The following is a 12,185-nucleotide window of genomic DNA, read 5'->3' on the forward strand; positions in this document are numbered from 1 at the left end:
GATGCTCCTGAAGGCCCAAAAGTATATGAATGCCGAGGACGCACTGGCAGCCATTGTGGACAAGGAAAGACCGAAAAAGGAGGGAAGGAATGAAGACAAACGTAGGGGCAAAAAAGGGAGCGCCCAAGTCGTCGAGGAAGTGACGTAGATAAACGAAAGGACGAAAAAGCTCCCCGAACAGTAAAATTCACCCCTCTGATTATGCTTGTTGACAAAATTTTGACACAGATTCAAGATCAACATTACCTTTAGTGGCCTAGACCTTTGCATTCGTCCCCTAACGTGTGGGACAAGAACAAATACTGCAGATTCCACAAGGATCATGGCCATTACACGGAGCATTGCAGAGACCTGAAAGGATAGATAGAGGAGTTGATACAGAAAGGAAAACTACAGAAATATGTGAAGAAGGGAGAATCCAACAGGTTTAGAGACGACGACAAGGGCCAGCACGAGTCTTCGTCAAAGAATGGGGTCTGCCATTCCCAACCACCACAAGATGTGATTGGGGAAATACATACGATCGCAGGAAGGCCATTCACGGGGGGTCGTGCAAGTCCCTCAAGAAAGCAAGCCAGAGACAAGTGAATAGCGTCCATATGGAAACCCCCATTCAAGCAGAGACGAAAAAATCAGGACATGTTTTTCAACGAAGAGGATTCTCGGGGAGTAAGGCAGCCACATAATGACCCCCTGGTTATAACGCTTACAATCGGAGGATTTAACACCCAGAGGATCCTTATAGACAATGGCAGCTCCGCAGACATCATGTACTTGCCTGCCTTCCAAAAATTGAAACTAGATCTTGGAAGATTGCGTCCCTTCGACTCCCTTCTCGTCAGCTTCAGCGGGGACAAGGTGTACCCTAAGGGCATAGTGACACTAAAAGTCATAATAGGAACCTACCCAAAGCAGCAGACCCATCAGTTGGACTTCCTGGTGGTAGATTGCCCGTTCTCATATAATGTAATCATTGGCAGACCCACGCTCAACAGGTGAAAGGCGGTCACGTCCACCTACTGCCTAAAGGTGAAATTCCCAACTGAGGACGGTGTCGGCGAAGTGAAAGGGGATCAGGTCCTGGCCAGGGAATGCTACCAGGTTGTATTGGCTACGAAGGAGAACCACGCATGGACAATTGAGAAGGAAAAAGAAGACAAAGTAGAGGCTTTGGAAGCGGTGGAGCTCGTCGAGGGAGAGATCGCCAAGACGACGAGGATAGGAACAACATTAAGTCCCGAAATGAGGACGAAGCTCATTCAATTCCTCAAGGAAAATCTGGATGTCTTTGCATGGAGTCACGAGGATATACCCAACATATCACGCCAGGTCATTCAGCACAAGTTGAACGTAGATCCATGGAAAAAGCCAGTCCAACAGAGACGCCGAGTCTTTGCCCCCGAACGAAGCCAGGCGATCACCAACGAAGTTAACAAGTTGTTGCAGGCAGACTTAATCAGGGAAGTGTATTATCCCGAGTGGCTGGCCAACGTCGTGTTGGTAAAAAAAAAAACGAATGGAAAATGGAGAATGTGTGTAGATTTCACGGATCTAAACAAGGCTTGCCCAAAAGATAGTTTCCCCCTGCCTAAGATAGACCAGCTGGCAGATTCAACGGCCGGACATAAGCTACTGATGTTCATGGATGCCTTTTCAGGATACAACTAGATAAAGATGGCTGAGGAAGATAAAAAAAAAAATACCGCCTTCATCACAAGCCATGGGCTCTACTGCTATAAGGTAATGCCCTTTGGACTGAAGAATGTAAGGGCAACGTACCAAAGATTAGTAAACAAGATGTTCAACAAGTAGATCGGCAGAAACATGGAGGTATATGTGGACGATATGCTCGTCAAGAGCAAAAGGGAATTGACGCACCTAGACGATTTGAAAGAAACATTTAACACCCTTAGAAAATATCAGATGAAGTTGAATCCCAGTAAGTGTATTTTTGGGGTAGTCTCAGGATAATTCTTGGGATTCATGGTGTCCCACAGAAGGATAGAAGCAAATCCGGAGAAGGTACAAGCAATACTCAACATGACGTCGCCAAAGTCCGTCAAAGAGGTCCAGAAGCTCACAGGGAGGATTGTTGCATTGAATAGGTTCGTCTCCAAAGCAACGGACAAATGCTTACCCTTTTTCAAGACGTTAAAGCAAGCTTTCGCTTGGACTGACAAATGCGAAGCAGCGTTTCAAGAGCTCAAACATTACCTGAGCAATCCGCCCCTACTAAGTTTGTCAAAGGAAGGGGAAAGCATTTATCTATACCTAGCAGCATCAGCCACGGCCGTCAGCACAGCCCTGATTCGAAAGGAAGATAAGAAGTAGCTTCCAGTTTACTACATCAGTCAAGCCCTCCAGGGAGCAGAAGCCAAGTACCCTAGGATTGAAAAAATTGCATTCGCTTTGATAGTAGCTTCACGGAAGTTGCGACCATACTTCGAAGCACATCCAATCCTAGTAATGACGGATCAACCGATCAGGAAATCCATGAACAAACCTGAGGCAGCAGAGAGAATGGTACAGTGGCCAATCGAACTTAGCCAGTTCGACATTGAGTACCTTCCCAGAACTGCCATCAAGGCCCAAGCTTTAGTAGATTTCATTGTCGAGTTCACCCCAAACGACGATGACGACTGTGGGGTTGCAACAGAACAGTGGACAATCCAAACTGATGGTTCATCAGCCCAAAAAAGAGGAGGAGTAGGGGTTATCATAATCACCCCCGACGGAGAAAAGCTCAGATATGGAGTTCGACTTAAGTTCCCAGCCACCAATAACGAAGCGGAGTACGAAGGAATATTGATAGGGCTAAGACTCGGGAAGGCACTTGGAGCAAAAAATCTGCTTGTTCAAAATGACTCGAAGCTAGTAATAGGAAAAATTAGAGAGGAGTACGAAGTAAATGAGGAAAGAATGCAGAAATACCTCAAGATGGCGAAACATTTGGCCCAAGAGTTTGACAAATTGGAGTTTGTGCAGATCCCAAGAGGCCAAAATATGGAAGCAGACGAGATTGCAAAAATAGCCTCCTCCGAAGAAGAACCGGCGTGCACGGAGCTGAGCATGGAGATGCAAAAACGCCCAATATCGAAGAAATCTCGACATTCGCAATCCAGAGCATAAACAGCTGGATGACGCCGATCGGGTCCTTCCTCCAAGACGGACACCTCCCCTAGGATGCCAAGGAGGCCAGGAAAATCAAGCAGAGAGCAACCAAGTTCACGATTCTAAATGACCACCTATACAAAAGAGGCTACTCCCTGCCCTACTTGAAGTGTGTCGACAAAGATGAAGCTAGGTACATCCTGGAAGAAATACACGAAGGTGTTTGCGGAGATCACGTTGGCCCCAGGTCCTTGGTAAGCAAATTCATTCGAACAGGTTATTCTGGCCAACTGTCCAAGCTGATGCAGTAGAACTTGTCAAGAATTGTGACAAGTGTCAGAGATTTGGGAACATCCAACGACTTCCAGCAGAGAAATTGACAACAATATCGTTCCCGTGGCCATTCGCACAATGAGGAATCAACATCGTCGGACCACTACCCCCGAGTAAAGGTCAGGTAAGATTCCTACTTGATGCAATTGATTACTTTACAAAATGGGGTGAAGCAGAGGTAACGGCAACCATCACCGAAGGATGAATCCGAAGCTTCATGTGGAAAAATATAATCTGCAGGTTCGGGATCCCACGGCGGCAGTTTGAAAACCAAGGCTTCAAGGATTTCTGCTCCGGCCTCAACATCAGAAACCAGTTCTCGTCCCTTGGGCATCCACAGGCAAACGGGTAGACAAAAGTGACAAACCGAACATTGCTCCAGATAATTAAAACCAAACTGGATGACGCGAAGGGTGCCTAGCCAGAAGAATTGCCCAATGTATTATGGGCCTATAGAACCACGGCGAGAACCCCGACGGGCGAAACCCCATTCAGGCTTACATATGGCACTGAAGCAGTAATCCCGGTCAAAGTAGTAGTAGCCAGCATCAGACAAGAAGCATTCCACGAAGAAAATAATAACAAACAATTGCAAGTGAACTTGGATTGCCTAGACGAAGTAAGAGACAGAGCTTCTGACAGGATGATGAAATACTAGAAGAAAATGATCGAATACTATAATAGGAGGGTGAGGCTCAGGCGACTTGACATAGGCGACCTCGTCCTGCGTAAGGTCACTACGGCAACTAGAGACTCTACCCAAGGAAAACTCGGCCCCACATGGGAAGGACCATACCAAGTTACCCATTATTCCAGGCAAGGCAATTATCACCTGGAAACCTTGGACAGGAAAAGACTTCCTCGACCATGGAACATTGAGCACTTGAAGAAGTACCACCAAAGGGTGTAACAAACTAATGTATTCACTTTTTGAAATTAATAAAAGCATTGCTTTTCCAATATATTCGTGCTAACAGACCAGGTCACAAGGACGAGATAAAAAGATTATCTCAAAAAAAGTCTAAGTAATAAGATTCCGCCCTGACGGATGTAAATTACTGACGAGATAAAAAGATTATCTCAAAAAAAGTCTAAGTAATAAGATTTTGCCCTGAAGGATGTACATTACTGACGAGATAAAAAGATTATCTCCAAAAAATTCTAAGTAATAAGATTTCGCCCTGACGGATGTACATTACTGACGAGATAAAAAGATTATCTCAAAAAAAGTCTAAGTAATAAGATCCGCCCTGACAGATGTACATTACTGATGAGATAAAAAGATTATCTCGAAAAAAGTCTAAGTAATAAGATTCCGCCTTGACGGATGTACATTACTGACGAGATAAAAAGATTATCTCGAAAAAAGTCTAAATAATAAGATTTCACCCTGACAAATATACATTACTGACGAGATAAAAAGATTATCTCAAAAAAAATTCTAAGTAATAAGATTCCGCCCTGACGGATGTACATTACTGAAAAGATAAAAAGATTATCTCAAAAAAAAAAAAGAGTCTAAGTAATAAAGACCCCGCCTTGACGGATGTACGTGACCGACGAGATGAAGATATTATCTCACAAAAAAAAGGGGAGCCTAAGTGCAAGATCATTGGAAGGGAGAACAAGTGCAACATACCACGCACATGAAGACAACAAAGCAGGCAGTTACAAAAACCAGAGCAGTAAGTAATTACTTTTCCATCCAAGAGCCCTGAAACATCGGACCCAAAGGTAGTGTTCTCAAAATAAGAACAAAATTGTTCTGAAATTTAAGCCCAAAATACAAAGGGCACCTAAAAAAAAAAAAAAAAAGAAGAAGAGGAAAGACGGACACCAAGAAATAAAATTGGTACAAGAGCATTACCTGGACTAGCTTGTGGAGATAACGACCCATAAGGTCCTTTGTTGACGAACTCGAAAAGACCCTCAAGTCCTCCGCCGTCAAAATCTCACGAGCCCTGTCCACTGCCAATTTTTTATCGTCCCAGATCGAGGACGAGCGATAATCAGCTTTCTCCTTCCCCTTATCTGAGGTTCACTACTTTTTTGAGGCAGGAGTAGGGATCTCCTCAATGGAAGCAACGGGAGAAGCAGACCTCGTCGTATCAGTCCCGGAGGCAAGGTGGGTGACAGAAGCGGCTGAAGTGACGGGAGGGCCCTTCCCAGTGATACGAACCACGTTCTTCCCGAGATGGGACAACGGCTCGTCCTTCTTGGCCCTCATCTTATCATACATACCTTTGTTAAATTTGGTCGTCATCTCTGCAAGAGGGAAACACTTGTAAAAAAAAAACCAATAATAATATACATACATATATATATTTACACACACACATATACATGTGCAAGAAAACCCGGCGCAGATGAAGCATCCACTTACTTTTTTTCCCCTTAATCCTGAGGTTACGCAAGATGAAAGCAGAAGGCTCTGGGCCGAGGCAATAGGACGCAAGAGTTCTCAGGTCCACTAGGTCGTCCCAATCTTCGATCATCTGCGCGTATTCGATTGCCTTCTTCACTCGCTCCTTATGCTGGCTCTTGAGCTTAAGGCTCCTCTTGACTGCACAAAAAAATGGACGGAGAAATTAAAAACCAAAAAAAGCGAACACCATGAAACTCAAATGACGAGAATAAATAATGACGCACCTAAGGTAGGGGTCCTCCACTGACGAGATAGCCTCGGGAGTTCACCCCAAACCCCTCTGGAGGGGGTTTCAAAATCATCCCCTAACACAAAGAAAAACTGGGACTTCCAATACCTAAAAGAAGAAGGTAAATTTCGGACGATCCTGGTCCTCTTTTCCCAAGGGACTAGCTCATAGTACCCGAATTCCTTGGACTCCTTCAAACAGTACAAGTAGGTGAGCTCGTCCACCCTAAGCTCTCCACCATCCGTAGCGGCCAGCCATATCCCATACAGCTGACCACTATTCTCCAGGAGTTGGGCATGAGCTGCCCCGGAGCAATACCATAGCAGTCTAACAGCTCCATAAAAAAAGGATGAACCGGGAACCTCAGCCCACAGATGAAAGAAGACTCATAAAAACAGACCTCTCCAGGAAAGGAATGGCAGGCCCGATCCTCCTTATTGGGCAAACGAACCCTAACCCGCTCTGGGAATTGGAACCTATCCCTAAATCGGCTCAGCGTCTCAGGATCCAGCCCACATACCTCTCTAAGGGCATGGAAAGCCCTAGCTTCCCGAAAGGTAGAAACGATTGTATCTCCCTCCACCGGGTCGTCACTAGACGACAACCTGGTCTCAAGTTCACTAGTCCTCACCTCAAACATCTCTACCCACTCCCTTAACAAATCCTCGAACCAATTGACGGACTGATGAAGCAATGGCAACAAATCGGCCACTACGACTCCCAAGCCGTTACCCTCAAAAAAAAATCCTCAAGATTTGGAAAAACACCTAGAAACCCTCCTAAGCGCGCAAAAAGGAAAGAAATTGAGGGGCAAATAGTCCAAACCTCAGAACTACCTATCATATAAAGACCAAAGAAGCTTAAAAAAAAAAAGAGAAAAAGGGGAGATATCATAAATTCACCGTAAAGAAGAAAAAGAACGAGGAAGAATCGAAAAGGGGAAAAGAAGGGCATACCTTGAATGGAGAAAGTAGGAGACCCCGCCTCACACCAGCTTACAGAAGAAATTGGAAAGATGGGGGTGCGCACTGGTTTGCAAAAAAATCAAAGAGATAGGGAGGCTCGGAGCACAAATAGGGAGTCTAAGAAGGTGAAAAGCAAAGAGAAGGAGGAAAGAGGGAGTTTTAATTTAAAAAAAAACAAAGCCCAGAAAAACCGAAAATCGGCGGGAAACCCAAGGGTCGCACAAGGGGAATAGTAACTGCACCCACCATTAAGCGCCACATGGCCACAACCAGTATGGCGCCGCCACTACACCTTTATTATGACACGAATTCCCAAGAGTCGCATGCAGTTTAATAAACCTTTCGCATTCTGTGGTCGACATGACATGTCACGACGACCGCAAAATCTGGGGGCATCTGATGGGACTGACGAGAGGGATCACGGACGAACCTAATACTGCAGACAACACCACCCCTTTTGACGAACATAATACTGCCACGTCATTGAAGAGGATACCAAAATTATTCAATGCCGCCAGTAATACCTTGGGCGGTTACAACACAAGCTGGATAAACCATTGGAGGCGTATTAAAGATCCATTACTCGGCTGGGAGCGTCATAAAGCAAGGAATTAATGCCGCAACGGCTAGAATCTAGAAGAAGGTATATAAAGCCTTCACACCTCCAACACAAGGTACATATACCAACACAATTATATTAGATGCGAAGTGATTCTTTTATTATAAACCTTCTTTTGTGCTAACTTTGGCATCGGAGGCGTTGTGGCAGGCACCACACTGGTGACCAATTGAAGGAACTTTTGCCTCCATCGAGGCGCAGGAGCGTGACCGGCATCATCTGGACGAACTCTCATCGACTAATGATATTTTGCTTCATCAGAACAAAATCCCCAATTCAGGTAGTTTCAAGCCCTAGAATTTCCAATTTTTCACAAACCACCAAATTTATCAAATTAATTCATTAGAATCATGTTTATAGCATACCACAACAAAAACCCAATGATCAATTTTAAAAGAAAAGGCTTGATTCAACAAAAATTCCAAAATTCCTTAGTTCAAAATTTACAAAACTATGCATGATTTAATGCATGAAAAGTGAAAATAAATGAAAAATGAAGGGTAATATGGTCTTATCGGCCTTGCAAAAAGATTGAAGGAAAACGACAAAAAATATTGATTAGAAGCCTTGACCGATCGGATAGAGAGAGAAAAAGTTTAAAAAATTTGAAAAGTGTTTAAACACGTGAGAAACAAAAGGTTTTAAAAAAACTTTATATACGACTTTCGATTGATCGAAAATTAGGTTCAATCGATCGAAAATGCTTCGATTGATCTAGCACCAATCGAGCATCGATCAAAACAGACAGAGGCTGACCAAAATTTTAATCGCAAATTTGATCGGTCGAGAAATAGATTTAATCGATCGAAATTCTGGAAAAAACAATTTTGAAAATCAAAACAATTTTATGCAAAAACTCCTCAAAGCATTGAATTTTATGAATAAAATGTATAAGTATGAGATGAAATGCTTTTTAAAAACACTTGTTTTGAATCCAGTTTTCTCAAAAATTAGAGTTTCCATAAATTATCCTTAAAATCCCAAACAACAAACATGTTTTGCATAAAACTCAACGAATTCTCAAACTTGGTTGGCCAAAATAATATCACACACAATAACATGTACAAAGTTTAGTAAAGAGTAACTTGTGTAGTGTGTGCAACTAACAAAAGCTTGAGATACATGTGAGGTGATATGTGAATAGTAATTAAGCACAATTTCTACAAAATTCATCACATAAATTCGAAAGAGACTATCACCTAAAGAGTTACATCAAATAACTCTCACATCTCCTAGAATAAAAGCTTGCAATCATGTAAGTTTTTTGATTTGCCTCATAATATATACACCAATTTTATTTGATCAGAAACTTATTAAAATAGCTAGGATAATGTACACACCAATTTTAATTGATTGAAATTATTAAAGTCTAATAATGTACACACTAATTTTATCATTTAAACCGAGGCTACACCTTATGTTCTTTTTGTGCATGTACTACACTTTCTCGCGCACAAAATCTTACGATATGCACTAAGGTGTTTATGATTGGCTAATAAACAGTGGTGAGATGGTTACTTATGCATTTCTCAATAAGTTCAAATTCGATAATCAAAGACATGTGACTTCAAGATCAAGATCATGTGATCAAAAACTATAAACATCTTCCCACACAACATGCACTACAAAGCTCAAGCTAGTAAAGTGCAATAAAATAAACTCATCCAAGCTAAACAAGGTACATAAACATGTTAAGTAAAGATAATATGGCCAACCTTGGTATCAAATCCAAGAAAAATAATGCAAAACACATTTTGCTTCCCTTTTCACCTTTTTTTTTTTAATAACAAAAAACAAACAACCTAAAATGAAATACCTGAATGTTACGTAATGCAAATCCTAGACAAGCAAAGAAAGCAAAAACAAAAACAACCAAAAAAAAAATAGTCACAAAGAGTAGAGCAATGAAGCACAAGGACCATGTCAGAAAAACTCACTTAGATTGAGCCTTTTGCATCCAAAGCTTTTTAAATGCACCTTGAGTATTGGAATTCTTATTCACATTAGAATGATTTCCAACTCCAAGATTGGAATAAAGGTTTAAAACCTTTACCAACTCACCACTTTTGGCTTATTTGCTCGCTTAGCAGCTTGCAACTTGAAACAGTTTGGATGAATGTGTCCAGATTTTCCACAAAAATGACAAATCCATGCAGGTCTATCATACAACTTACTCTTAGAAGGATTAGAAGTCTTAAGTTTAGACTCTTGAAGATTAACCCTAATCTTCCTAGTAGGTGTAACTTCTACAGGTTTAACAACCTCACTCACAGGGGGCTCAGAAAAAGGACCAAAGTTTGTGGAATGAGTTTCAGAAACAAAGATGCTTTCTACAAAACCTAAGCCAGTTTTGTCTGAATGAGACTTTTGAACACTCAGCATATGATCAAGTTTGGAACTAGCAGACTTATTAATTTGTTCTCTAGCAATAGATAAATCATGTTCCAAATTCTTAACTTTATCAAGTAAAAGCATGTTCTCAGTCTTTACATTATTCAACAATTCATTAGCATCAAATAGTTTCACAAGCAAATTCTTTTTATCAAGTTCAAGAGATGCAATTTTCTTTAAGCCTAGATCAACACTCATAGCATCCTTTGCAGCAACTTTGCAAAGTTTATTGTATGCTTCTTGTAAATCTGCATCCTCAGAGAGTTCCCCATCAGAAGGGTTCTCCTCAACAGCAACACTTTCAACAAATATAGCAGTAGCCATGAAGGCAATGAAGTTTCCATCCTCATCACTACCAGATTTATTGTTAGAAACTTCATCATCACTAAGGGTTACAACCATAACCTTACCCTTAGACCTCAAGTATGTAGGATATTCATATTTCATATGACCATACCCTTGACACCCAAAACATTGTTGTCCCATAGAATTATTAGAAGGTTGACCTATTTTTTCTTTAGGTTTTTCAGTGTTATTGACCTTAGTAGGATCATTTCTCCTAAAATTTCTAAGTTCAGCAATGTTCTTACCTCTTTCCTTTTTGTTGTTGTTCCTAAGAAAGTTTCTAAAATTCTTGGCAAGATAGGCAATCTCTGTAGCAAAGAGAGTATCATCAAATCCACTACATCAACATTATCAACAGACTTAAGAGCCAATGATTTAAATTTGCTAGTCTTACGTAGGTCCATTTCATAGGACTGAAGAGATTCTACAAGTTCATCAACAGGGATGGAGTCTACATCCTTGCTTTCAGTGATGGCAGTCACTTTGGGTCTAAAGTCCTCAATCAAAGATCTAAGAATCTTCCTAACAATTTTAGGTTGATCATAGATTTCACGCAGATTATATGCAGAATTAACAATATCATTAAGCTTAGCATAAAATTTATCAAAAGATTCATCATCAGACATCCTAATGCTTTCAAATCTAGTAGTTAATTGTTGTAACTTATTAATTTTAACTGCCTTTGTGTCTTCATGCACAGTCTGGAGGACAATCCAAGCAGTATGAGAAACCTCAACATTAGAGATTCTCTTAAATTCCTCTATAGAAACAGCATTAAAGATAGCATTCATAGTTTTGCAATTGAAAGCAGCTGGTTCTTTCTGAGAAGTTTGCCACTCACTCACAGGAGTAGTGGACTTCTCCCATCCATATTCAACGGAGTTCCAGACTCTCTCATCAATGGATTTCAGGAATGCTTTCATCCTGACTTTCCAATAAGCATAATTATTTCCATCAAAGTGAAGAGGAATAACAAGAGAGTGTCTGTGTTCTATGATAACCGAGGTCAAGGATCAGCTCAGAGATCAAAAGATATACAACAAAAGAGCTACCTGCTCTAATACCACTTGTACGTTTTTAGACCTCTTAAACACAACCAAATTAACCTAGTTATTTAGTCAAGTGATTAATTTAGGTAAATTATGCAGATTTAGGTTAACACATATCAATCATATTATTGTAAAGTGCGGAAAATAAATAATACAACAATATGATGACCTAGGAAAACCAAACCGGTAAAAAACCTGAGGAGAATTTAACCTAACTATCCTCAAAGTAAAACTAAATCCACTATGGAAGAATTGAAGTTTACACAATAGTGAATTAGACCACTAACATCCTATTACTACCTCAAGTAGGAAACTTACTATCACGACCATGTGACAACTCCAAGTCCATGGACTACTTCTTTCTTGGATTCCCAACAAGCACAAGCACTCCCGCTTGTATATCTTTGAGCTCTTGAATCTGCAACTGAATTGATCACCAAACTCTTGACATCAATTTAGATTTTGATAACCTTAAGTGTATGTGAAGGCAAACACCCCTAGATCTCACAAGAGATTCACACACACAGCATAAAGAGCATCAACAACAACTCTAAAAACGTGGCTAGGGCTTTCCTTTTTATACCTAGGGCAAAACATAAAACCCTACACGTCATATGGGCTTGGGCTGAGTTGGAAAAAAAACAATCTACACGACTTTCGGTCCTTCGAGTTTAATTCTCGATCGATCGAGCCAGATAGATTTACACAATAAATCCTG

The 12,185-nt window shown here is 41.1% G+C and overlaps 2 protein-coding genes across 2 annotated transcripts; both read left to right on the plus strand.

The window, feature by feature from the left end:
• The first annotated feature begins 639 nt into the window (after window positions 1-639).
• Window positions 640-2,331, plus strand: LOC142638583 (uncharacterized). Its single transcript, XM_075812619.1, has 3 exons — window positions 640-966; window positions 1,102-1,496; window positions 1,998-2,331. Exons 1-3 carry the CDS (start codon window positions 640-642, stop codon window positions 2,329-2,331), a joined length of 1,056 nt encoding a protein of 351 aa, XP_075668734.1.
• Window positions 2,332-2,466: 135 nt separating this feature from the next.
• Window positions 2,467-3,129, plus strand: LOC142638587 (uncharacterized). The gene has a single exon (XM_075812623.1). The coding sequence runs from the start codon at window positions 2,467-2,469 to the stop codon at window positions 3,127-3,129; it is 663 nt and encodes a 220-aa protein (XP_075668738.1).
• The last annotated feature ends 9,056 nt before the right edge of the window (window positions 3,130-12,185 follow it).

Source organism: Castanea sativa, chromosome 6 (assembly GCF_040712315.1).
Source record: "Castanea sativa cultivar Marrone di Chiusa Pesio chromosome 6, ASM4071231v1".
In the NCBI taxonomy this organism is placed as follows: Eukaryota; Viridiplantae; Streptophyta; class Magnoliopsida; order Fagales; family Fagaceae; genus Castanea; species Castanea sativa.

Excerpts from the sequence above, each read along its gene's own strand:
- LOC142638583 (XM_075812619.1), top strand. The coding sequence starts at position 640 with ATGTTTTTCAACGAAGAGGATTCTCGGGGAGTAAGGCAGCCACATAAT. Across the intron at positions 967-1,101 it reads ATTGCCCGTTCTCATATAAT|GTTGTATTGGCTACGAAGGA; the intron begins GTAATCATTGGC and ends GAATGCTACCAG. Across the intron at positions 1,497-1,997 it reads GAGTGGCTGGCCAACGTCGT|AAGGATAGAAGCAAATCCGG; the intron begins GTTGGTAAAAAA and ends GGTGTCCCACAG.
- LOC142638587 (XM_075812623.1), top strand. The coding sequence starts at position 2,467 with ATGACGGATCAACCGATCAGGAAATCCATGAACAAACCTGAGGCAGCA.